The 27,832-nt window shown below is 38.0% G+C and overlaps 2 protein-coding genes across 2 annotated transcripts; both read right to left on the reverse strand.

The window, feature by feature from the left end:
• Positions 1-3,934: 3,934 nt before the first annotated feature.
• On the reverse strand, positions 3,935-4,891 carry LOC133066855 (olfactory receptor 4F3/4F16/4F29-like). Its single transcript, XM_061158253.1, has one exon. It carries the CDS (start codon positions 4,889-4,891, stop codon positions 3,935-3,937), a length of 957 nt encoding a protein of 318 aa, XP_061014236.1.
• Positions 4,892-19,536: 14,645 nt separating this feature from the next.
• Positions 19,537-20,942, reverse strand: LOC133066856 (olfactory receptor 4F3/4F16/4F29-like). The gene is made up of 2 exons (XM_061158254.1): positions 20,938-20,942; positions 19,537-20,506 (listed from the first exon to the last, which is right to left on the reverse strand). The coding sequence occupies exons 1-2, from the start codon at positions 20,940-20,942 to the stop codon at positions 19,537-19,539; spliced, it is 975 nt and encodes a 324-aa protein (XP_061014237.1).
• Between the last annotated feature and the right edge of the window lie 6,890 nt (positions 20,943-27,832).

Below are 27,832 nucleotides of genomic sequence, written 5' to 3' on the forward strand. Positions count from 1 at the left end.
TGCATAGCAAAGGGGACCATAAAAAAATAACAAAAAACAAACAACCTATAGAATGAGTGAACATATTTGTAAACAATGAAAATGATAAGGAATTAATCTTCAAATTATAGAAAAAAAGGTATGAAACTCCATATCAACAATTCAAAAAAAAAAAAAAAAAAAAGGAGCAGATCTCAAAAGACATTTCTCCAAAGAAGATATACAAATGACCAAAAGGCATATGAAAAGACATTCACAAAGCTAATTAGTCAGTTCAGTTCAGTCGCTCAGTCATGTCCGACTCTTTGCAACCCCATGAATCGCAGCACGCCAGGCCTCCCTGTCCATCACCAACTCCTGGAGTTTACCCAAACTCATGTCCATCGAGTGGGTGATGCCATCCAGCCATCTCACCCTCTGTCGTCCCCTTCTCCTCCTGCCCCCAATCCCTCCCAGCATCAGGGTCTTTCACTTTCACTCTTTCCTCTTTCACTTTCATCAAGAGGCTCTTTAGTTCCTCTTCACTCTCTGCCATAAGGCTAGTGTCATCTACATATTTGAGGTTATTGATATTTCTCCTGGCAATCTTGATTCCAGCTTGTGCTTCCTCCAGCCCACTGTTTCTCATGATGTACTCTGCATATAAGTTAAATAAACAGGGTGACAACATACAGCCTTGACTTATTTCTTTTCCTACTTGGAACCGGGCTGAATAATTCTTTGTCCTGGGAGGGCTATACTGTTATCCTGTGCATTGTAGGATGTGTAGCAGCATCTCTGGCCTCTACTCATTCAGTTCAGATTCAGTTCAGTTCAGTCACTCAATCATGTCTGACTCTTTGCGACCCCATGAACTGCAGCACGCCAGGCCTCCCTGTCCATCACCAACTCCTGGAGTTTACCCGAACTCACGTCCATTGAGTTGGTGATGCCATCCAACCATCTCATCCTCTGTCATCCCTTCTCCTCTCGCCTTCAATCTTTCCCAGCATCAGGGTCTTTTCATAAGTGTCAGCTCTTCGCATCAGGCGGCCAAAGTATTGGAGTTTCAGCTTCAGCATCAGTCCTTCCTTTGCTTACATCATTTCATTTATCGAAACCCTAGTGTGCTTTCTCTTATATTTTAGTTTGGAGCATATTTTCCTCTAGTTTTTAGAAAGTTTTCATGAAATGTCATGGTTCTTTATGCAATTTTAATTCTATCTTTCATGGAGTCATTTGAATACTATTTCAAATGCTTTCTCTCTCCTCACTCAGTCCTGTGAAACTTTGAATACGTATAGAATTCTTTACCTATTGGCCTTGGTGGAAGTGGGAAAAATGTTTGCAATTTCCTTTTGCCTAGGTTTCAGATAATTAGCAGATTTCAGTTACAGAAAAATTCTTCAAGTATAGCAGTGACAGTTACTAGCTCTTTACTTTTAAAGCTAAATATTCTTCAGTATTTAATTCACCCTGGCTCTACACCTATAAACAGAGGCTAACTCCTTAGAGATGCAGAGTAAACTTAAGAGGTACAACTGACACTTGGCTATAATATTTCAATGTTTACTTCTGGGGTCTTCAGTTAAATATACACAATTTTACCATAGCTCTAGATGTCTCCATGGAACAAATGCGTAAAACACAGAAAGAGAATGACTTCCTTGTATTATTTGCCATTTATTGTGAAAGTGAAAGTTGCTCAGTAGTGTCCGACTCTTTGTGACCCCATGTTCTATACAGTCCATGGAATTCTCCAGGCCAGAATAATGGAGTGGGTAGCCTTTCCCTTCTCCAGAGGATCTTCCCAACCCAGGGATCAAACCCAGGTCTCCCAAATTCTTTACCAGCTGAGCCACCATGAAAGCCCTTAATAAAGGCTAAAATGTTTTTAATGATATATATCATATAGTAAAAATTTCAGCCAGGTCTTGACAATATATTCAGCCTGTGTCACTATTTGTGCTATGGAGTTGTTGTGTAAGGGATCACTTCACTTTATTTCCCTCAGACTCCTTTTTAAATGCCTCTTTATTCTAGAGTCCTTTTTAAAGTTAGTGACTAAGTGTGTATTTACCCTATTAGTATTTTTCATAATTTTGTAGATTTGGGGTTTTGTTTATTTTTATATGAAAATTCGGCAATGAGGTGCACTATTTCACAGTTTCCAAATGGTCAAGGATATCTATAGTGCTGGACATTTCATTACATATCATGTCAATCTATCCAGACTGTACCATGTCTCAGTACCTCTACCTTTATCACTCTGATCTAAGTCAGTATCATCTCTTGCTAGAATTATTGCAATAACTTCTAATAATTCCCCTGACTCTATACTTGAAGCTCTGAAGGATGAAGCAGCCAGAGTGATCCATTTTCAGCTCACACTGAAAATGTAAGCCTGTTGTTCCTGGGTTCAAAATCCAGTTGCTTATCTCATTCTGTATAATAACCAAAGTCTTTATAAGAGGGTGTGTGTGTATATATATATATATATATACATATATATATGTGTGGGTGTATATATAAGAGGGTGTGTGTGTGTATATATATATATATATAATTTCGAGTAATGAGTCAGAAGCAAAATAAGCATGTGTTAAAATTCTGACAAAGTTTGCACAGCTCAGCTTTGATGGACTTATTTAAATAAACTTAGAAATGCTGTGCTACCATATATTATGTTAAACCAAGACTAGAGTTTTACATTCACTGTCATAATGACATAACGAATTTATTGTAGAGTATTCATTCTGCTTTGAACTAGAAGTGGTAAATATTACTATCCATCTATTGTTTAATTTTCTTAGCATAGATTCTGTTGCTCAAAAAATTCACTGTAAACAGAAGTTGAAGAAAAGATGAAAGAGAAGAAAAAACTATTTTTCAAAAAATAAATACAGTTATGTAAAACTTTAAGTTCTTTTAAGTTCCTTATGGATATGGGGTGTGGTATGTGTTGCAGCATATACAGTGTTCCTTACTGTGGGTCACAGTTGAAAATGTGAAAGAAACTTCTGTAAGTGACCTACCCTTGCCATTTAGTTATTCTCCCTTCACTCACATTCCACAACTCAGCTCCCAGGACCCAGACAATCAGTCTTTCAAAACATGAAACTGATTGAGGAAGCAATTTATAATAATTACCAGAGGGCAATTTTAAAAGGGCAACCATAGGGAAGTTCAAAGGGAAAAGAGCAGCAAATTCTGGGAAGTGGGGAAAGGAGGAGGAATAATGGGATGGGAAGAAAAAGAGAGAGGAGAGGGAAAGGGGGAAAAGTTTTTCCTAGCCCCGAGACCATAAGTGGCTGAAGAAAATTAAAGAGGAAGACATAGGAAGAAAAGAGGCGTGAGAATGTAATGAGGTTTCAGCAGCATAATACTAATCACAGAGAGAATCCTCGTGTTTCTCAGCTCTTTGTATTCCAAGAACAGTTCCTTTGGTTTCTCCTGAGAGATATGTGACCTCATACATGTTTGTTCTCAAAGATACTGTGTGTTTGCTCTTGAAGATTCTGCCGTCTTTGCACAGCCCTGGAAGAGAGCCGAAGGAAGGGTAGAATGTGGGCAAGCGGCAGCATCCAATGGGAAGACTCAGTTCAGCCCTCACTTAGCACGTCTCCTATTAGGTGCTGAGAGGAATTCCTGACCACGAGGCATGCTTTGTTAAAAGGAGCCAGACAGATTCTCCCTGTTCTTAAGGCCTTAAAAAAGTGTTCCATATTTTGTATTTCTAATAGTTACTTCACATAAAGGTTATTCCTTAGGATTTGAAGCTCAAGAGTACTGTAATATTTGAATATAAATGCTTCATAGTTAATTCCTTTTCTCTTTTCAAAAGTGAATTCCGCTACCTCCTAAGTGAAAGACAAAGTGGACTTGCTATCAGTGTGCATAATAAAATAAAAGTAGGATAAAGAAAAGTGTTTCTCTGAGTTTGATCATCAGCACTGAACATCAGTAATTAAGGGCATCACAATACAGGCATCACTAAAGTGGTCTTTCTATAACTCACTAACTGTCTGCATACTCTCCTCATTGCCACTTTCATTTCTTGATTCCTGAATGTATAAATGACTGGATTCAGGAAAGGAGTGAGAACTGCATAAAAGATGGCCAAAAACTTATCCAGATGTGTGGAAGGAAATGGCCATGTATAGATAAAAATCAAAGGACCAAAGAACAGAGCTACTGCAGTGATGTGAGCTGAAAGTGTGGACAGAGCCTTAGATGAACTGCCTGAAGAGTGTTTCTGAACGGTGAGAATGATGACAATGTAGGAAATGATCAGAATGAAGATGGAGCCAATAGAGATGAATCCACTGTTGGCCATGACCATAAACTCTAGTTGGTAGGTGTCTATGCAGGCAAGTTTGATCAACCGAGGAAGGTCACAATAAAAGCTGTCCAACACATTTGGGCCACAGAAGGGTAAGTTTACCACAAAAGGCAGCTGAACCATGGAGTGGATAAAGCCTATTATCCAGGCAGCCACTAAAAAGGAGATGCACATTCTAGGGTTCATGATGGTCAGATAAGGGAGAGGCCTACATATTGCAACATATCTGTCAAAGGCCATGGCTATGAGCAGCACCATCTCCACACCACCAACGATGTGGATAAAGAAGATTTGAGCGATGCAGCCTCTAAAGGAGATGACTTTATGCTTTCTGAAAAGGTCATAAATCATCTTAGGAGAAGTGACAGAAGAAACTCCCAGGTCAATGAAAGAGAGGTTGGCCAACAGAAAGTACATGGGGGAGTGTAAGTGAGGGTCACAAGTCACAGTGAGTATAATGAGGGAGTTTCCCATCATGCTTGCCACACAAAGTGTGGATGAGAACACAAAGAGGAGTAGCTGGATCTCCCAGGAGTTGGTGAGTCCCAGAAGCACAAACTCTGACACCACAGACTGATTTGCTTCATCCATTAGCTTTGTTAGTATTACTACCTGAAGGAGGACAACAGAAAAAAATGTAAATCATGATAATTATGTTAACTATAAATTAGAAGAAAAGGGATTACAGTTATAAAAGCCTATTTCTACATTAGCATTAGAACTGACCTAATATGCTCGTGACCTTAAAATGTCTTTACACAGGAAAATTGATGGCTATCATATGGGGCTCTTCTTAGCACCTTATTTTTTCTGCACTTAATATCCTCTGCTTCTTCCCAGGGTTGATGCCCTATATTACTCATGAGATACAAGATGTTCAGCATTAGTATAAGGAATTCAACCTCAACCCTTTGAATTTGGGTTCAAAACCAATACGATCCAATTCTGTTACAATGAACTAATCATTACTGCCATCTGTTTCAAGCCTACAAACTTTCACTTGGCCCCGCCCATGGGAACACATTCATCTTCAATATTATTTAAAGGTTTACCATAGCCACACAGTTTTGGCTTACTATTACTAGCATTTATTTTATTGTCCCTGTATCATAGTGAACTGATAACAATTCTAACTTACCAAGTAAGCTTCTTGAAGGCAGGGATTTTGGCTTATTCATATTTGTACTCCCTGAAAAGTGGTCCAGAGAGGTGCAGGTCCATGAATTGTCTATTACCAGTTTGTATCATACCAGGTAGAGAGTTTGTGAGTCAGTATTTAAAAATTTCTCTAGCAATTTGATATACAGTGATGCCAAGTTTTGTGCTTTACAAAAGTAATAGTCCATGAAGAACTAGAAATAAAGGGAAAAATCGTATCCTTCAACACAGGTAATTTGAGAAACATTGTTTTAGGGTTCTTAGCATATGATCTGAAAATCTTAAAACTATGAAATGCACAATGTAGTGGAAACCATTTTGTACAAATCTCTATATAAAGACTTATCCCAGTATCATGTGATTATTAATTCTAGAGATACAACATAACTTAACGAAGGGAAAATGGGTTTTGGATTTAGATTTCAAGATTTATACTAAAGTTCATCCATGCTTTATGGTATATAGCATCATATGGTATATAGCATTATGGTATATAAAGATAGCTTTGTCTTGGACAAGTTGCTTAAATTCATTGAGCTTCAGTTTATTTACCTATGCAATTGCAATTAGTAGAATAATGCATCTAGACATAAGGTGATAGTAAGTATTCAATAAATATTATATCCACTTTATTTCACTTGCCCTCATAGCACTCAGTACATGAGACATAAAGAGTGAATAAGAAAATACTATTGACATATAGGGAGTAGCAGACTTTTATATCAGAAAATATGTTTCATAAATAATTAAGAAAAATATTAATATTTGCATTTTCTTAGAAATTACCTTGTATAAGTTTAATTGATTTGCTCTCAAAGCAACTGTATTCTAGCAGCACTTAACAGATATGTAATTTATTATTTGTTCAATTTCTCCTTCCCACCTAGGCTGCAAGTTCTACAAAGTTAAGAACTGCATCTGCCTTCCTCAATCCCATTCACTGAAAATTTACAATCACAAATAATTGTTTGCTAAAAGTCTGAATAACAAGTACAGTTGTCCCTTGAACAATATGAATTTGAACTTTGTGAGTCCATTTACATGTGGATTTTTCAATAAATATATATACCTGTAGAACACTGTGCAAAACTTATATTGAAGTGGATAGCCTGTCCTTATATAGACATAAAGTGATTAATATTTAATATAAATTAATAATGTACTAATTTCCTTAATCTTTCATAACTTGGCTTTCTAAAATTACTATATAGTAATTGGAGACACTACCTATCAGTCTGTGATCACAAGTAAGTATGTTTTAAAAAATCTGACAATGTTCCCAATGCTAAGTTATAAATATTATTGTGATGATATATACCATAAAGGGCTTCCCTGAGAGGTCAGTTGGTAAAGAATCAGCCTGCAATGCAGGAGACCCTGGTTTGATTCCTGGGTCAGGAAGATTCACTGGAGAAGGTACAGGCTATGCACTCCAGTATTCTTGGGCTTCCCTGTGGCTCAGCTGGTAGAGAATCCATCTGCAATGATAGACCTGGGTTCTATCCCTGAGTTAGGAAGAACCCCTGAAGAAGGACAAGGCTATCCACTCCAGTGTTCCAAGAGTATATATTCTGGCCTTGGAGTACAAAATAAAATAGGGCAAAGGCTAACAGAGTTTTGCCAAGAGAATGCACTGGTCATAGCAAACACTCTCCTCCAAACAACACAAGAGAAGACTCTACACATGGACGTCACCAGATGGTCAATAGCGAAATCAGATTGATTATATTCTTTGCAGCCGAAGATGGAGAAGCTCTATATAGTCAACAAAATCAAGACCAGGAGCTGACTGTGGCTCAGATCATGAACTCCTTATTGCCAAATGCAGACTTAAATTGAAGAAAGTAGGAAAACCAATAGGCCATTCAGGTATGACCTAAATCAAATCCCTTATGATTATACAGTGAAAGTGACAAATAAAGGGACTAGATCTGATAGACAGAGTGCCTGAAGAATTATGTACAGAGGTTCATGACATTGTACAGGAGGCAGTGATCAAGGCCATACTCAAGAAAAAGAAATGGAAAAAGGCAAATGGTTGTCTGAGGAGGCCTTACAAATAGCTGAGAAAAGAAGAGAAGCTAAAGGCAAAGGAGAAAAGGAAAGATATACACATTTGAATGCAGAGTTCCGAAGAATAGGAAGGAGAGATAAGAAAGCCTTCTTCAGTGATCAACACAAAGAAATAGAGGAAAACAGTAGAATGGGAAAGACTAGATATCAGTTCAAGAAAATTAGAGGTACCAAGGGAACATTTCATTCAAAGCTGGGCACAATAAAAGATAGAAATGGTATGGACCTAACAGAAGCAGAAGATGTTAAGAAGAGATGGCAAGAATACACAGAAGAACTATACAAAAAAGATCTTTATGACTGAGATAACCATGATGGTGTGATCACTCACCTAGAGTCAGACATCCTGGAGTCTGAAGTCAAGTGGGCCTTAGGAAGCATCTCTATGAACAAAGCCAGTGGAGATGATAGAATTCCAGCTGAGCTATTTCAAATCCATAAAGATGATGCTGTTAAAGTGCTGCACTCTATATACCAGCAAATTTGGAAAATTCAGCAGTGACCACAGGACTGGAAAAGGTGTTTTCATTCCAATCCCAAAGAAAGGTCATGTCAGAGAATGTTCAAACTATTGCATAATTGCACTCCTCGCACATGCTAGCAAAGTAATGCTCACAATTCTCCAAGCCAGACTTCAACAGTACATGAACCGTGAACTTCCAGATGTTCAAGCTGGATTTAGAAAAGGTGGAGGAACCAGAGATCAAATGGCCAACATCCATTGGATCATCAAAAAAGCAAGAGAGTTCCTGAAAAACATCTACTTCTACTTCATTGGCTACATCAAAGCCTTTGACTGTGTGGATCACAGCAAACTCTGGAAAATTCTTCAAGAGATGGGAATACTAGACCACCTGATCTGCCTCCTGACAAATCTGTATGCAGGTCAAGAGGCAATAGTTAGAACTGGAAATGGAACAACAGACTGGTTCCAAATAGGGAAAGGAGTACGTCAAGGCTGTGTATTGTCACCCTGATTATTTAATATATGCAGAGTATGTCATGCGAAATGCTGGGCTGGATAAAGGAAAAGTTGGAATCCAGATTGCTGGGAGAAATATCAGTAACCTTAGATACACAGATGATGCCACCCTTATGGCAGAAAGTGAAGAAGAACTAAAGAGCCTCTTGATGAAAGTGAAAGAGGAGAGTGAAAAAGCTGGCTCAAAACTCAACATTCAAAAAACGATGATCATGGCATCTTGTCCCATCACTTCATGGCAAATAGATGGGGAAACAATGGAAACAGTGACAGAATTTATTTTTCTGGGGTCCAAAATCATTGGAGATAGTGCTTGAGGCCATGAAATTAAAAGACGCCTGCTCCTTGGAAGAAAAGCTATGACCAAGCTAAACAGCATATTAAAAAGCCGAGGCATTACTTTGCTGAAAAAGGTCTGTCTAGTCAAAGCTATGGTTTTTTCAGTAGTCATGTATGGATGTGTGAGCTGGCCCATAAAGAAAGCTGAGTGCCGAAGAATTGATGTTTTTGAGCTCTGGTATTGGAGAAGACTCTTGAGAGGCCTTTGAACTGCAAGCAGGTCAAACCAGTCAATCCTAAAGCAAATCAGTCCTGAATATTCACTGGAAGGACTGATGCTATAGCTGAAACTCCAATCCTTTGGCCACCTGATGTTGAAGAACTGACTTATTGGAAAAGATCCTGATGCTGGGGATTGAAGGCAGGAGGAGAAGGTGACGACAGATGAGATGGTTGGATGGCATCACTGACTCGATGGACATGAGTTTGAGCAAGCTTTGGGACAGAGAAGCCTGGTGTGCTGCAGTCCCAAAGAGTTGGGTGTCCCAAAGAGTTGGACATGACTGAGTGGCTGAACTGACTGACTGATATACCACAAAATTTTATAGTTATTCATTCTTTGTTGTATCAGCAAGGCTACCATGAAGCAACTGTATTGATTACTCTAGGTTACTTTGAGGCAATTATATTGCTGCTTCTTCATTATCAGTATATAAATTGTTATGACTAAGTATCAGTCTCTCTTCACTTTATCTTTTCTTTTTTGATGTCTAGTCTTAATAATATGTGTAATATACACAATATTTTGTATCCTACAAGATATATAGATGTAGGTACAGACAGATGATTTATCTTATAAACAGATGATGTAAAGTTACAGTACTGTAAATATATTTTCTCTTCCTTATTACATTTGCACACTACTATACTAAATGGCAACCCACTCCAGTACTCTTGCTTGGAAAATCCCATGGATGGAGGAGCCTGGTAGGCTACAGTCCATGGGGTTGCAAAGAATTGGACATGACTGAGCAACTTCACTTTCACACTTAAAATAGATAACCAACAGGGACCTACTGTATAGCACAGCGAATGCTGCTCAATATGTTGTAACACCCTAATTAAGAGAAGAATTTGAAAAAGAACAGATACATGTATATGTATTATAAGTGAATCACTTTGTTGTACACCTGAAACTAACACAACATTGTTTATCAACTATGTGCTAATATAAAATAAAAAGTTAAAAATATTTTCTTTCTCTAACTGACTTGACTGTAAGAATATAGTATGAACATGTGTGTGTTCAGTTATATCTGACTTTGCAACCCCATGGATCCCAACCAAGGGATCTAACCCACATCTCCTGGATTGTGGGTATATTCTTTACCCACAGAGCCATGGGGGAAGCTCAAAAAAGAAGAGGGGGAGATACCAAAAATATTGATTCTGTGAAAAATTAGCTAAAATTTTCAGTGATGTGAAAAATAGGATGTAAACAGATAGCCTTCAACATAGGAGAATCAGACTGAAAATCTTATAGTAATAGGTAATAGCAGATTATGTACTTGTAACAAGTCAACTAAGATAGAATGGATATAATTGGATGCTTAAAAAACATTAAAATATCCCTGATTATATAACTGGTAAGATGAATCACAATAAACTGTGGAAAATTCTGAAAGAGATGGGAATACCAGACCACCTGACCTGCCTCTTGAGAAATCTGTATGCAGGTCAGGAAGCAACAGTTAGAACTGGACATGGAACAACAGACTGGTTCCAAATAGGAAACGTAGTATGTCAAGGCTGTATGTTGTCACTCTGCTTATTTAACTTATATGCAGAGTACATCATGAGAAATGCTGGGCTGGAGGAAGCACAAGCTGGAATCACGATTTCCAGGAGAAATATCAATAACCTCAGATATGCAGATGACATCACCGTTATGGCAGAAAGTAAAGAAGAACTAAAGAGCCTCTTGATGAAATTGAAAGAGGAGAGTGAAAAAGTTGGCTTAAATCTCAACATTCAGAAAACTAAGATATGGCATCTGTTCCCATCACTTCATGGCAAATAGATGGGGAGACAGTGGAAACAGTGTCAGACTTTATTTTTCTGGGCTCCAAAATCACTGCAGATGGTGATTGCAGCAATGAAATTAAAAGATGCTTACTCCTTGGAAGGAAAGTTATGACCAACCTAGAGAGCATATTAAAAAGCAGAGACATTACTTTGCCAACAAAGGTCCGTCTAGTCAAGGCTATGGTTTTTCCAGTGGTCATGTATGGATGTGAGTTGGACTATAAAGAAAGCTGAGTGCCGAAGAATTGATGCTTTTGAACTGTGGTGTTGAAGACTCCTGAGAGTCCCTTGGACTGCAAGGATATCCAACTAGTCCTTCCTAAAGGAGATCAGTCCTGAGTGTTCATTGGAAGGACTGATGTTGAAGCTGAAACTCCAATATTTTGGCCACCTGATTCGAAGAGCTGACTCATTGGAAAAGACCCTGATGCTGGGAAAGATTGAGAGCAGGAGGAGAAGGGGATAACAGAGGATGAGATGATTGGATGGCATCACTGACTCAATGGACCTGGGTTTGGGTGGACTCCGGGTGTTGGTGATGGACAGGGAGGCCTGGCATGCTGCAGTTCATGGGGTTGCAGAGTCGGACATGACTGAGTGACAGAACTGAATATGAACTGAAGATGCGCTAAAAGACTGAGGAGAGTTCTCAAGAGACAAAATCATTAGAGACTAGATTATAAAAGTGAAGGGATAAGGAAAAGACACTATGTTAAAATGAGTACTAAAAAGAAAGAAGGATTAAAGAAACTATATATATAATGTCAAGAAGAGAAACAAAAGGCCCACTTTATGAGAAAGTTTAAGAAATATGACTTTCATGACTTTCTGGATCCACTCTTCAGAAATTTTATAATCATAAACAACATTTAATACTGTATTTAAGGTATCTTTTAGGCACTCAGTCTCTTGGAAGACATTCTTCATAAGCCTTATCAATTATACACATCAAGTTGTAAGGTTTATTTGCTCTTTGGGTCTCCATTACCTTCAACTACTTAAGAATTGGAATTTGGGGAAAATGAGTTTACAGGGAAAGAACTATAACCATGAAGCCTGATAGGATAACGCTAATAGTTGTCTACTTACTGTGAAATAAATACTGGAAAAAAAAAGTTTAGAAGAAGTCAATATTAAAATTTCTCTATATGTACTAAAAGGAAGAAAAATATACATCAAATATCATAATACAGAAACTCACAGTTTTATTTCGTGACGCCGCGGACTGTAGCCCGCCAGGTTCCTCTGTCCGTGAATTCTCACAGGTGAGGATACTGGAGGGGGTTGCCACTTCCTTCTTCAGGGATTCGTCCTGACCCAAAGATCAAACCTGTGTCTCCTGCATTGCACGTGGATTCTTCACCATTGCGCCACCAGAGAAGTGCCATGATGTCTAGTCACCTAGGAGTTATTTAATATCTGCAAACCACCTCCTGATTGATGATGTTCTAAAACTGGTTCTCTTACAGATTGGCTTTTTCTCAAAAGAGAAAGTTGTTAGATTGTTTTTCTCAAACACATTAATTGTAACTCTTTGTTTAGGTAATTAACTATTCAGATATAAAAGAAAAGGCCCAATCCTTTGCCTTTTATTGTGATTAATTCCCTTTCTTGACCCATATGGAATCAATTAGTCTTCCAGAAATAGATTCCAAGACATGTAATCTTTATAGATAAGGGAAATATTGGCAGCTATGGTTCCAAATTATAGAATTATTAAGCTGAAAGGGGACTATGACATCTTTTGGTTTTGAAAATCTAGACTATCATTGTTGCAAATTTCCTTCTCAACCTAAAAATATTGAGAGGGTATAACTTCAATGGCACCCACTCCAGTATTCTTGCCTGGAAACTTCCATGGACGGAGGAGCCTGGTAGGCTGCAGTGCATGGGGTCACTAAGAGTCGGACATGATTGAGCGACTTCACTTTCACTTTTCACTTTCATGCATTGGAGAAGGAAATGGCAACCCCTTCCAGTGTTCTTGCCAGGAGAATCCCAGGGACGGGGGAGCCTGGTGGGCTGCCATCTATGGAATTGCACAGAGTCGGACATGACTGAAGCGACTTAGCAGCAGCAGCAACTTCTCTCAGCTGAAATGCCCTGCATTTTGTTTAAAAATTATCATAAATTTGTCTCCACACCTAAGTAAATATCTGCCTCTCCTAAATTAAGACCAGTTCTTTTACTTGTTATGACTGTGTGCAATAAAATAATTTTTAATGTCTCTTTCAATTAACTTTTTATGTACATTAAGTCAGCAAACTAAGCTTTCAGTTTTCAAGACTCAAAAACTCAATCCCTTTTACATTTTCTCTTCGGATCTCTTTTTCGTGCACTTCCCACGTCCAAAAAAATTCACATATGTCAACTCTCTCTAAACCTTCTGCATTCTACTTACAGTTGAGAGACAAAATTAAAAAAGCAAAATTATAAAATTATAAAGCTCTTGAGAGTAGTAGAGCCAACCGATATTCAAGTTTTCATTTTATTTGTATACTTTCCATATCATATTATAAGATGACATTTACATTGGAAATAATTTATTCAGTTTCACATTTTTGGATATCTCTTCTATTCAGGTAGTTCCTATTCAGACGCTTTTTCATCTTGAAAATTTTAGAAATACTTAATTAATTTTTTCCCTTTTTAAGAGCATTGGTTTATAATTCATCTCTTTTGAAAAACTAATGGAGATTACAAGAACCCTTGTTTTCTTAGTTTCTTATGTCAGCAATTTTTCTTACCTATTTATCAAACTACAGAGGATGAGAATCATTCAGATAATCATCCTGGCAACAGAGTGCTAAACCCCAAGCATTAAAAAATCATTTGACTTTTCCTAATATCTTTCGTGTTACCCTAATGCAAAAGCTGTGTGACTCTAGTAAAAGGTCAAAGTCAGTTTACTTTCTTCAACATATCAATACCCTTTTTACACTTATACTCCACTGCTTGTCAGTTTGTTACCTCAGATACTACTAAGGAATATTATAATATTCCTTATTGTTAAGTTTACCCTTATTATTCTCTTTTACCTTTACGAAGAAAAGAATATCTTCATAGAGTCTTAGATTTTCTGTGTTCTCTAATATAAAGTGCCATAAAATATTGCCATTGTAGAAATAAAGCTAATTAATAGTTCCAGAGGACAGTGATCAAGTGATACTGTCTAGGCCAGAGTTTAGAAGGAGTTCATGGGTCTAGGGACTTTACCCCTAGGGACTTAACCCCTAGGGACTTATTTGGTTTGACCAGAACAGGGATCCTAAAAAACTCATAATCAGACACTAGAGACAGAGAGGAAACAACATATGTTTATTAACATTGAAAAATGGAACACAAGATCTGTAATCAAGATTTTGTTAATTTGACTTATAACTTTCAAATATTTCTTTCTTCTTTAAAAAAATCTTTGGTTGCAATGCACAATGTGTGGGATCCTAGTTTCCAGACCAGGGATCAAACCCCTGCCTCTGCACTGGGAGCTTGGAGTTTCACCACTGGACCACTGTGGAAGTCCCTCAAATATTCAATACATGGTTTACGTACTTTTGTTTTCACTCTTGCCCATGTCCCCACAATTGTCATAGGCAATAACTTTCATTTACAGATTCAGTGATATGAGGAGCCCAAAGTTGTCATAGGCCAGTCTTAGCTGTATTCCCTTTGGAATATTCTTCCCAGGAGGCATTAGGACCTCTGAGCTTACTAATCCAAAGTTCACAAGAATGGGGAGTATACATTTCCATAGTAAATGATTTGATCCTATTGCTAAAGTGACTTTTCCCCCCTTAGGTTCACATATGCTGGCTATAGGACAGAGGGCCATGGTTGGGAAAGAAAAATCAGTACCCTGAATAAATTTATATCACTATGAAGACAGGTCTGTAATCCTGGAAAATCTGGACGGTGAGTCTACTGAGAGTATGGTGAAGTATGGCGCCATAAAGGGTTCTGAGGCTTTATATTTCAGAGAGGGCACAGAGAATGTCTATGTAAGAGACTATTAGAGATTGCTCACTACACAGGAACAAGATGATTTGCCTCTGTGATGTAAAACTTGCCTCCACATTCCCTCCCTAGACGTCATGTCAAGGAATTTACACTTCTGGTCTTTCTTAGGTCTTAAGGAAACAAACCAACCATTTGCCTTGTTTACACACTAGTAAGATCTATAGTAAGTAAGATTAGTAAGTATCATAAGCCATCTTTTCTTCCAAGGAAAGTATACAATTACAGATATTCCCTGTCTGAGGGAAGGGAAAGATGGGCTGTATAGGAAGAACCTGAGCTCATCTCCTTCCACAGGCATATTGAATATACACCTACATAAAGAGCAACTGCTTCTGAAGAAGGTCTGAGGATTGATTGACCATCTACTGCACAGAGTTAGCCTACATAAAAATGGAATCCATGATGGGGGTAAAAAAGGAGAGTGAAAAAGCTGGCTTAAAACTCAACATTCAAAAAACTAAGACCATGGCATCCAGTCCCATCATATCATGGCAAACAGAAGCGGAAAAAGTGGAAACAGTGGCAGATTTTATATTCCTGGGCTCCAAGATCACTGCGGACAGTGACTGCAGCCATGAAATTAAAAGACGCTTACTCCTTGGAAGGAAAGCTATGACAAAATTTAGTGTATTAAAAAGCAAAGTTACCGCTTTGCCAACAAAGGTCTGTATAGTCAAAGCTATGGTTTTTCCAGTAGTCATGTATGGATGTGAGAGTTGGACCGTAAAGAAGACAGAGCACCAAAGAATGGATGCTTTCAAATTGTGGAGCTGGAGAAGACTCTTGAGAGTCCCTTAGACTGTAAGGAGATCAAAACAATAATCTTAAAGGAAATCCTAAATGAAAAATCATTGTAAACTGCAACACTTTGGCCACCTGAGGTGAAGGGCCGACTTACTGGAAAAGACATGGATTCTGGGAAAGACTGAAAGCAGAGGAGAACGGCGCAGCAGAGGATGAAATGGTTAGGTAGCATCATTGTCTCAAAGGACATGAATCTGAGCAACACTCCAGGAAATAGTGAAAAACAGGGAAGCCTGGAGTGTTGCAGTCCACGGGGTTGCCAAGAGTCAGACACGACTTAGAGGCTGAACAACAACCCTTCATGGGAACCCCACCCCACCAGTCATAGAGACCTCCAATAGGGAGGGATACGGCTGGTGTGCTCGCCTGAGACATGCTGAACAAATAGTTGTTTCAAGTACACCTAGACTATATGAGAAGACAACCTATTTAGTAACGGTAGGTCATCTGTCAAACAAACAGGAAACTGCCGGAGCTCTCTCAGAGGTCAGAGGTGCTAAGGAGCTCCATTTTTGATGCCCTTCCCACTATGGAGAATCTTCATGGTCTGTACTTCCTCAGTGCCCAGCCATCCCTCTAAGATTGTCTTAGGTGCTGCACTCCCCAGGCACTGCCTCCAGTCTGGATGCTCATGTTCTGCCCAGCTTGCCAAAGCCCCAAAGCACAAGTAGTCTACTGAAGAGGATGCTTCCCCACAGGGACAATTTTCCAAGACCAGGAGAGGTCGCTGTTTCACCTAATTCATAGAAACAAGAACCTGGTCAAACCAAATGAAAAGACAGATAAATATATTCTAAAAAAAAGAACAAAATGAAACACCAGACAAACCCTAATGAAATGGAGATAAGTAATTTACCTTATAAAGAGTTCAGAAAAATGACTATAAGGATGTTCATAATACCTGGGAAAAGAAAGGAGGAACTCAGTGAGAACTTAAAATCTTAAAGTAAGAAAGAACCAAGCACAAATGAAGAATTCAATAACTGAAATAAAACATAACTAGATGGAATCAACAGAAGACTGGATGATATGGAAGAGAAGCAATCTGTAAGCTGTGCTAGTGGAAATCTCCCAGTGAGAACAGAGAAAAAGAAGAAAGAATTTTTTGGAATGGAAAAGATTTTAGTAAAATTATGATGTCACAATTTAAAAGCTCTATGGAGTTGGAATCCTGAAAAGTACAATTTCTATGCTTCAGAAAGTGATAGCTAAAGCTAAAAAGAAAACAACAAATTGGGGGAAACATTTGAATACAAATATTCAAAGACATTTGAATACAAATACAAATATTTGTATTATACAAATAGAAAAATTCAAATATAATATTTGAATACAAATAATGCAAATATTATAATAAAGGAATTAATATCATTAGCATATATGTGGAATTGATAAATCAATATGCAAAAGCTAGTATTCCACTGATGAGGACAGGGTGGAAGAACATCTCAACAAAAGATATTAACTTCTATTTCAATAAGAAAAAAGATGTGACAACTTTTTGTCGGTCTCGAATCACTTTTCTCCTTCCATTGATGACAGTACCCCACCTCCCCCATTTGAGAAATATTCCTCCTTAAATTCATATAGTTCTCTGGAGGTTGTCAACCACACACTTTGGCCCTTGCTACTAAGGTGGGCATCAAGACGTAGTCCATGAAAGATGTGACATAGAGCTAAAACAATGCTAACTAGAATTCTTTCATTGTGTTTTAATATAGATGTTAGGAAAGAAAACCTCTCCCTTTCCTACAGGGTTGCTCTGCTGAAATGACTTAAAATTTGTTATTTGCAGCCTCTTTTCTCTCCCTACACGATGCATAAAAAAGTCCATGTGCAACAAAAGAAAATAAGACCAGTGTACAGAGGAAAAAATAGTCAATAGAGAAGGAGGAAAGAAACAGAGCAAGGAGCAAGAGAAATGGAGTGAATGAGAGAGAAAAATCCAAAAGTGTGCAAGCAAATGACTTCCTGGAGCCTGTGAGGCTGGATCCACTATTAGACATCCCAGTAACCTGAGTCAATAAGTTCCTTTAAAAAATATTAAAAGAGTTTTTGCATTGTTGTAAAAATATATATATATAAACATACATTTCACCAGTTCTTAGTACAGCTCAGTAATGTTAAGTATATTCAAGTTGTTGTACAATTGATCTATAGATCTTTTCCTCTTGAACAACTGAAACTTTTCAATTCTTTGTTTTAGTCACTTTAAGCTTTCTTTGGATTCCTGACACATGTAATTCAAAGAGTTCAGATTAATAACATGAAAAACTACAAGTATAAAAAAAGAAATTTAAGATAATTTTCTTTAAAAGGAGCTTCCCAGGTGGCTCAGTGGTAAAAGAATCTGCCTGCCAATGCAGGAGATGCAGGAAATGCGGGTTTGATCCTTGGGTTGGGAAGATCCCTGGAGGAGGAAATGGCAACCTGCTCCAGTATTCTTACCTGGGAAATCCCGTGGACAAAGGAGACTGGTGGGCTACAGTCCGGGGGGGTCACAAAAGAGTAGGACACAACTTAGCAACTAAAATACAAATTAAACGGAGATACAGGTATTAGTTTCCCATGGGTCCAAAAATGGACTCAACAATGAATAAATGATATAAAGGCAATGGAAATAAAGAGAAAAGGCAAAGAAGTTATCAAGTAAGATAAGATATAAAGTAAATAACGACTGCTTGTAAGACCAAAGGAATATTGATAGACTATATAAGAATCTATAAAAATCAGAGTTATTTGTAGTACATCCTTGAGAATAAGCCTTAGTTCCTCTTTGTTGAAATTGGTATGAATTCTAAACCTGTTGATACAAATCCTTCATTCCTTTATAAGAGAATATAGTCATATACAAAGCATTTTCCAAACTAAAATTTAGCTTGCAATTCATTCAAATGCAACAGGAATAGTCATGCCAAGAGAAGGAATAGGAAGAACCTGGCTAGTTACATGTGGAAATAAGAATGTATGTAAGAGAATAGGGATTAGATGACCTGGAAAATAGTATGAAAAAGAGTCAAAAGGTAAGCCTTGTGATGCTCAGCCAAAACTGTCCAGATAAAAGTCTTGACCTAAGGATCTTATTTTTCCACTGTGATGGTAGGCATATCCTAGTGTGGAAATAGAGTCATTAAATAGCAAAATCTGATATGATTAAATATTTGTATAACTTTTCTTGCTCTGAGTCCCTGCTCATTAATGTTTATATCACTGTTTAACTTCCCAGAAATTTTCCTACAGTTGAAGAATGAGTTACATTTATGTGGAAGTTCAGGCCACTTAACTGATTTTTCTATGACAAATTAATAAATAGGCATATTGATGTGTATATTTCCATGTAGTATTGCTTTACTAAGTGTCAATTGGCAATCCTTTATATAACCCACTCTGACACCAAAGAGACAATTTTGAAGTCTCAGTTCAGTTCATTTGCTCAGTAGGGTCCGATTCTTTGCGACTCCATGAGCTGCAGCACGCCAGGCTTCCCTGTCCATCACCAACCTCCTGAAGCTTGCTCAAACTCATGTCCATTGAGTCTGTGATGCCATTCAAGCATCTTGTCCTCTGCCTAGAGGTCTAGACCATAATAAATCCATCAGATTATATCTCCTGAGAGACAAGCAATTGGCCTTCTCCAGAAGATATCTTTTACCACACCATATACTTCCTCCAACCATAGGCAGTGACATAGTTTCTCAGTTAACATTTTTTAAAGAATCATATTATTTTAATCTGGGTCATCTAAACATGAATATGGTACTTGGAAACTCCCAATATTAATAATAGAAGTTTAATATCACTCCAACTCAGTGAAGAGACTTTATAATACTTTGGGCATTTAAGAAATCCTTCTGTAAATAATAAATTGACTGCATACTTTCTTCATTGCCACTTTCATTTCTTTGTTCCTCAATGTATAGATGACTGAATTTAAAAAAGGGGTGAGAACTGCATCAAAAACAACAAGGAATTTATCTAGGTGTGATGTGGAGTGAGGCCAGATGTAAACAAAGATGCAAGGGCCAAAAAACAAAATCACCACCATAACATGAGTTGACAAAGTGGAGAGGGCCTTAGATGAGCTACCTGAAGAATGTTTCCGAACAGTGATGAGGATAAAAATGTAGGAGACAATCAATATGAAGAATGATCCTAGGGATATAAATCCACTGTTGGCTGTGACCATGGACTCTAGCCTGAAGGTGTCTGTGCAGGCAAGTTTGATGAACCGAGGAAAGTCACAGTAAAAGCTATCTATTATATTAGGGCCACAGATTGGCAATTTTACAACAAAACCCAGTTGAACCACAGAGTGAATAAAGCCAATTATCCATGCAGTGACAAGAAGCAGAAGACACACTTTTCTGCTCATAATAGTGAAATAGTGGAGAGGCTTACATATGGCAACATATCTGTCAAAGGCCATGGCTATAAGAAGCACCATCTCCACACCACCAATGATATGGATGAAGAAGATTTGAGCAATGCAGCCTCCAAAGGAGATGACTTTACGTTTTCTAAAAATGTCGTAAATCATCTTGGGAGAAATTACAGAAGAAACTCCCAGGTCAGTGATGGAGAGGTTGGCCAACAGAAAGTACATGGGGGAGTGTAAGTGAGGGTTCATCATCACAGTGAGAACAATGAGGGAGTTCCCTAGCATGCTGGCCATGTAAAAGACAGAAGAGAACATGAAGAGGAGAAGTTGAATCTCCCAGGAATTGGTGAGTCCCAGGAACACAAACTCTGACACCATGGAGTGATTCATCCCATGAATGGATTTATCAGTTAGAATGTTGATGAGGAAACTAAAGAAAAAGAAAAGAAAACAAAAATATTAATAATTTTTATATTATTAATATAATGATCACTTATTCAAGGATATTCACATTCCGAAGACTATAAATCTCCTCAACTCCTTCTCAGGACCGTTTAATTACTAAATAGCATTTTCCCTGTGGTCATCTAAAGCAGTTGAGTCACTTCCATGTGTAATGTCCCTTTCACCACAGCCTCCAGGACTGCTCATCTATAAATAAGAGCATAGAACAAACATGCTAACATAGTAGAGGTCCATGGCCAGAGTTGGAGGGGTAGGGATGGTGGTATAGTGCACCACAAAGAGAAAAAGAAGAGGTAGAGATGGCATTTGCCAGAACACACATATTCCATTCTTAAATTGTTCATACAATTTAAGCAATCCTTCCGCCATTCAAGTTGTGTCATTTCTTAACCTCACCTCATCTCTGGCACATAACATGTGTCTTGAATCATTTTGTGTCACTGCCTACAACTACATTTGCCATTCACGCAAAGCACACAAATCACCTCAGATATGCAGATGACATCACCCTTATGTCAGAAAGTGAAGAGGAACTAAAGTGTCTCTTGATGAAGGTGAAAGAGGAGAGTGAAAAAACTGGCTTAAAACTCAACAACTCATCTGGTCTGTCTAGTCAAAGCTACGGTTTTTCAAGTAGTCATGTATGGATGTGAGAATTGGACTATAAAGAAAGCTGAGTGCCAAAGAATTGATGCTTTTGAACTGTGGTGTTGGAGAAGACTCTTGAGAGTCCTTTGGATTGCAAGAAGATCCAAGCAGTCCATCCTAAAGGAGATCAGTCCTGGGTGTTCATTGGAAGGACTGATGTTGAAGCTGAAACTCCAATCCTTTGGCCACCTGATGCAAAGAACTGACTTATTAGAAAAGACTCTGATGCTGGAAAAGATTGAAGGTGGGAGGACAAGGCGACAACAGAGGATGAAGTGGTTGGATGGCATCATCTACCTGATGGACTTGAGTTTGAGCAAGCTCTGGGAGCTGGTAATGGACAGGGAAGCCTGGTGTGCTGCAGTCCATGTGGTTGCAAAGACTTGAACATGATTGAGTAACTGAACTGAACTGAAGATCATGGGATCTGGTCACATCAGTTCAGTTCAGTCTCTCAGTCATGTCCGACTCTTTGTGACCCCATGAACCACAGCATGCCAGGCCTCCCTGTCCATCACCAACTCCAGGAGTTACCCAAACTCATGTCCGTTGAGTTGGTGACGCTATCTAACCATCTCATCCTCTGTGGTCCTCTTTTCCTCCTGCCCTCAATCGTTCCCAGCATCAGGGTCTTTTCAAATGAGTCAGCTCTTCGCATCAGGTGGCTAAAGTATTGAAGTTTCAGCTTCAACATCAGCCCTTCCAATGAACAACCAGGACTGATCTCCTTTAGGATGGACTGGTTGGATCTCCTAGCAGTCCAAGGGACTCTCAAGAGTCTTTTCCAACACCACAGTTCAAAAGCATCAATTCTTCTGTGCTCAGCTTTCTTTACTGTCCAACTCTCACATCCATACATGACTACTGGACAAATCATACACTTGACTAGATGGACCTTTGTTGACAAAGCAATGTCTCTGCTTTTTAATATGCTGTCTAGGTTGGTCGAACTTTCCTTCCAAGGAGTAAGCGTCTTTTAATTTCATGGCTGCAATCACCATCTGCAGTGATTTTGGAGTCCAAAAAAATAAAGTCAGTCACAGTTTCCACTGTTTCCTCATCTATTTGCCATGAAGTGATGGCACCAGATGCCATGATCTTAGTTTTCTGAATGTTGAGCTTTAAGCCAACTTTTTCACTCTCCTCTTTCACTTTCATCAAGAGGCTCTTTAGTTCTTCTTCATTTTCTGCCATAAGGGTGGTGTCATCTGCATATCCGAGGTTATTGATATTTCTCCCAGCAATCTTGATTCCACCCTGTGCTTCCTCCAGCCCAGCGTTTCTCATGACGTACTCTGCATATAAGTTAAATAAGCAGGGTGACAATATACAGCCTTGATGTACTCCTTTTCCTATTTGGAACCGGTCTGTCATTCCATGTCCAGTTCTAACTATTGCTTCCTGACCTGCATACAGGATTCTCAAGAGGCAGGTCAGGTGGTCTGGTATTCCCATCTCTTTCAGAATTTTCCACACAGTTTATTGTGATCCACACAGTCAAAGACTTTAGTATAGTCAATAAAGCAGAAATAGTTGTTTTTTTTGGAACTCTCTTGCTATTTCGGTGATCCAGCGGATGTTGGCAATTTGATCTCTGGTTCCTTTGCTTTTTCTAAAACCACCTTGAACATCTGGAAGTTCTCGGTTCATGTATTGCTGAAGCCTGGCTTGGAAAAATTTGAGCATTCCTTTGCTAGCATGTGAGATTGGGTGCAATGTGTGGTAGTTTGAGCATTCTTTGGCATTGTTTGGCAACAGACTTCCCTGGTGGCTCAGACAGTAAATCGTCTGCCTACAACGCAGGGGGACCTGGTTCACTTCCTGGGTCGGGAAGATTCCCCGGGTTGGGAAGATCCCCTGGAGAAGGAAGTTGCAACCCACTCCAGTACTCTTGCCTGTAAAATCCCATGGACAGAGAAGCCTGGTAGGCTACAGCTCATGGGGCCCCAAAGAGTTGGACACGACTGAGCGACTTCCCTTTCTTTCTTTCTGGTCCCATCACTTCATGGCAAATAGATGGGGGAAATAACAGAAACAGTTACAGACTATTTTGTTGGGCTCTAAAATCACTGCAGATGGTGACTGCAGCCATGAAATTAAGAGATGTTCCTCCTTGGAAGAAAAGCTATGACCAACCTAGACAGCATATAAAAGGCAGAGAGATTACTTTGCCAACACAGGTTGATTTAGTCAAAGCTATGGTTTTTCTAGTAGTCATGTATGGATGTGAGAGTTGGACTATAGTTGGACTTCAGTGCTGAGCACTGAAGAATTGATGCTTTTGAACTGTGGTGTTGGAGAAGACTCTTAGAGTCCCTTGGACTGCAAGGAGATCCAACAAGTCCATCCTAAAGGAAATTAGTCCTGAATATTCATTGGAAGGACTGGTGCTGAAGCTGAAACTCCAATATTTTGGCCACCTGATACGAAGAGCTGACTCATTATAAAAGACCCAGATTCTGGGAAAGATTGAAGGCAGGAGGAGAAGGGGATGACAGAGGATGAGATGGTTGGATGGCATCACTGACTCAATGGACATGAGTTTGAGAAAGTTCCAGGAGATGGTGATGGACAGGGCAGCCTGGTGTGCTGCAGTCCATGGGGTTGCAAGGAGTTGGAGATGACTGAGGGACTGAACAACAACTAGAACTAAATAATCACTAATGAGGCTTGTGGGGTAATAATTTTATGACCAATTTCCCTCCTCATGCACAATGAGGTATGCATCTGTGTGATTATATAAACAGCCACATTAAACGGCAAAGTTTTGGAATCCTTTTTTTTTTTTTGCTGTATTTCTTTTGCCCCTTCAGTTCCAAGTTAACTATTGAAAATGAGGAAAGGGGTCCAGTGAGAAACAAGCAACTAGTTACTGACAGATAATCTAGATTCTCTATTTCACATATGGCTTCAGAGTTTACCCATTAGAAAAGCAATAAAGTCAGAAGACATAATCCAAACCCGAGATCTACTCAGTGCAAAACAATAGCTACTATTTACATGTTGTTATTAAATGAAATTAAAAATCTATTTTCTCAGATGCACTGGTCACATTTCCAGTGCTCAATCACTATTTGTTATGTAATGGATAGTGCAATAGAACATTTCCGACAAGTACTCATCCTTTAAGGGCTTCTCAGGTGTCTCAGCAGTAAAGAACCTGCCTGCCAATGCAGGAGACACAGGTTCCATCCCTGGCTCAGAAAGATCCCTTGGAGTAGGAAATGGCAACCCACTCCAGTATTCATGCCTGGAAAATCCCATGGACAGAGGAGCCAGGTGGGCTATAGTCAATGGAGTTGCAAAAAGTTGGACATGACTTAACAACTAAGCAACAAACATCCTTTAAAGGTAAATCAAAATCCCATTTTCTCCAAGAACATTTCCCTAGCTACTCTATATTAATATCTTCCTTCTCTTATTCCTAGAAGTCAGTAAAATTAAATTTTAATTGAAATAATTAATAATTCCCCATATAAAAATAAATATATGACATTATGGAAGAAGCTTCAGGTGCTTGTTGTTGACCAGGAAGGACACACAAGAGTCCACTGGACATTGAAAGACAGCTTTACAAAGAAGAAAGGATTTCAAGTGAGTTTTGAAACATCAGTAGGAGTTTAATAAGCTGAGAGGAAGGGGCACCATATTCTGAAAAAATATAATAAGTATCCCTTATTTAGAGCAAATCCTTGGCTATTTATCATAGTTCTTCAGTGATTTTAATTTTTTATCTGTAGATTCTCTCCCCAAATATATTGTAAGTCTGAGGAGGATAAAGACCATTTCTTCTGGCTCTCATGTTTTTTAAAAAGAACAAATGTAATAGCAGCAGAGATTTCTTGATTGTTAAGGCAGTAACATTCCTCTGAAGTAAGGCCATTTTTTTCAGTTCTATAATTTTCCACAGTTACTGCTTTAATAGTCTAACATATTTTCCTCCTAAGTCCAGTTGGCATAAAAGAATTTGAAATTAAAAACTAACCATTAAATTTTCCCAACAACTCTGAAGAGAATGCCTGATATTCTTGCCTTAAATTCTCAGTTGTCTAGTAAGGAAGCATCAGCTCAAGGCTTCTAGAAGTCCATGGTTTAACTTCTGAAATTTTAGAAGACAACAAGAAGAATGTAAAAAAGAAAGACAGAGGAGGGAACAAGGGAGCTAGGTAGAGATCAAAAGAGAAGCAATAGCAACCAAAATTGAAGGGAGCTAGTTTCTATCTTCCAAATTTCATAATACAATTAACAGTCATCTTCCATGCTATTCTGAAATTCAGAGAAGAAAATACAGATGTTTTAAAACCATATTTTAGAAGTTTCTAAAATAGTTAATGATGATATTTTAGAACTGAAAAAGCATACATTATCTGTATGGCATATACATACTAAGTACTGTCACATGTTAGATGCTTATGATTACCTTTTGGGCAAATCTTTCCATAATAAAATTATTTTCATTTATAGGCGAGGAAACTCAAGTTCAGAAAAGTTAGAATTTATCCCAGAATATAGAGTTATTTAGTTTGGAACCAAAAATCAAGTCTTCTGATTCCAAACCCATTGCTATTTGAGTACATCAGGCCAATATGGATTTTTATTAATGATCTAAAACAACTTTTCTTATTACAAATTTTAAGCATGAACTTTAAAAAAAAATGTGCACCTGAAATTTATACAATGTTGTATGTCACTTTTATCTCTATAAAGTTGGAAAATAAAGAATCCCATTTTACTCAGAAAATCCCATTTACATGTAAATACTTAACACATACAAAAATTAACTCATAAGTTTCAAATCTACTAGTAGGAGAGCCTAGACTTAAATCCACATATTATTTCTATAACATAAAGGGAAGGGAGAAAGGTGGTCTGCTGGTTAAAATAGGAAAGAAACAAAGTAAACCAAGGTTTTGGTGTCAATAAATGATTCACCAAAGTCAGGAGGCAATTTGTTCATAAAGAGCTGTAATAACTGACAGACCAGAAAGATTCTAACTAGAAGCAAAATTTGGAAGGTATCTAAAATTTGAAGTCATGATAAAAATGCTTGTTTAAAGGATAGCATATAAAGAGATAAAAGAAAGTTAATGGAGAAACCATACATAGCCCCCAAAGAACAAATACCCTGAATCTGTCACCATCCTTATTTTATTACTATTACATCTGCTTTTAAAACACCATTTCTGTGCCCAGCAACAAAAATCAAAGGAGAATGAAATGTCAGAGAGTTAAACAAGGGCTGTCACTTTCACATGCTACAAAGAAATTGAAAAGAAACACTAAGAAAATAGTATGACTTAGGGCTAAGATATCTTTGGTGACATAAAGGAGAGCAGATGAAATCAAACAGTAAAGTGAGAATCAAGATTGTAGGGAAGTAACAAATGGTGACAAAGTAGAGAAGGCAAAATCAGAAATGATGAATAATTTCAGTCATATAGGAGAAAAGGGTTTTCAGGGGAAATGTGGAAAATCAGACAATATGCTATGTGTACAAAATTTGCAGGAGGCAGAAATCAATAAACAGTTAAAAGATAAATAAAATTTCCAAGCAACTGTGAAAATCTTGTTTAAGATGAGAATCATGAACTTGGAGAAAAGCTAGATGGAATATTTTTGTGACACCACTCAGAAAAACTCAGGAATTATTTAATACGTGGAATTTTTGAGTAGCACATCTATTTTGCATACAGTGCAGAAAGGAGGATCAAATGAGACAGAGATCCTTGAAGGTTAGAGTTCACACTGAAATTGTTTAACCAAATTACACTCTGGGAAACACAGCAAGTGAAACCAAAAATGACCTGATATGCAGAGAAAATAGAAAATAGGACCAGAAATCTTAAAAACAGAGACAGCAATTGTGAGCTTATGAAAACTACTCTTTCTACTCTATCTTGATTCTCAAATCTTAATTTCCATTAAAAATTAGCTTCACTACCATGTGATATCTATACTTGTCACTGCTGTATGATTCACAGGAAAGTTATTAAGAAAGTAGAGCCTAAGAGTTCTCATCACAAGGAGAGTTTTTTTTTTTTTTTCTTTTTCTTTTACGTTATGAGATGATGGATTTTAAGTAAACCTATTGTGGTAATAGTTTCACGATGTGTGCAAATTAAACCATCATGTTGTATACCTTAAACTTTTTTTTTTTTTTTTTGTACCTTAAACTTATACAGTGGTATATTTCAGTTATTACTCAATAAAATTAAGAAGAATAAAACAATCTCATTTCCTGAGGAGATTCTTCTTGTGGTAGAGTCTGATCCACCAACCCCTCACCCCACCTACCTAATCTATCAAAAGATCTCAGATGGCAACATGGTCAAGGACTTGGAGAAGTTTCACAAACTAAATTTTCTTCTGTGCATGAGCATTATCCACATCCTTCCACCCTCCTCCCTAGGATAAGAAGTGATTATTGATAATATATAAAACACTGCTACTTTGAGAGATGTGACTAATTAGTTTTAGGAGAAGGTGGTGACCAAGTGATGCATTAAGAGTTTTGGGATGCTCTGACTGAGGTCATCAGGACAGGGAATTGTCCCACAGGATTGTGAGGGAGGAGAAAAGGGGATGTATAGTTTTCTTATAAAAAAGTCAAACATTTACCATTGTGTTTTTATATACTTATTTC

The sequence above is a fragment of the Dama dama genome, chromosome 12 (assembly GCF_033118175.1).
Source record: "Dama dama isolate Ldn47 chromosome 12, ASM3311817v1, whole genome shotgun sequence".
Taxonomy (NCBI): Eukaryota; Metazoa; Chordata; class Mammalia; order Artiodactyla; family Cervidae; genus Dama; species Dama dama.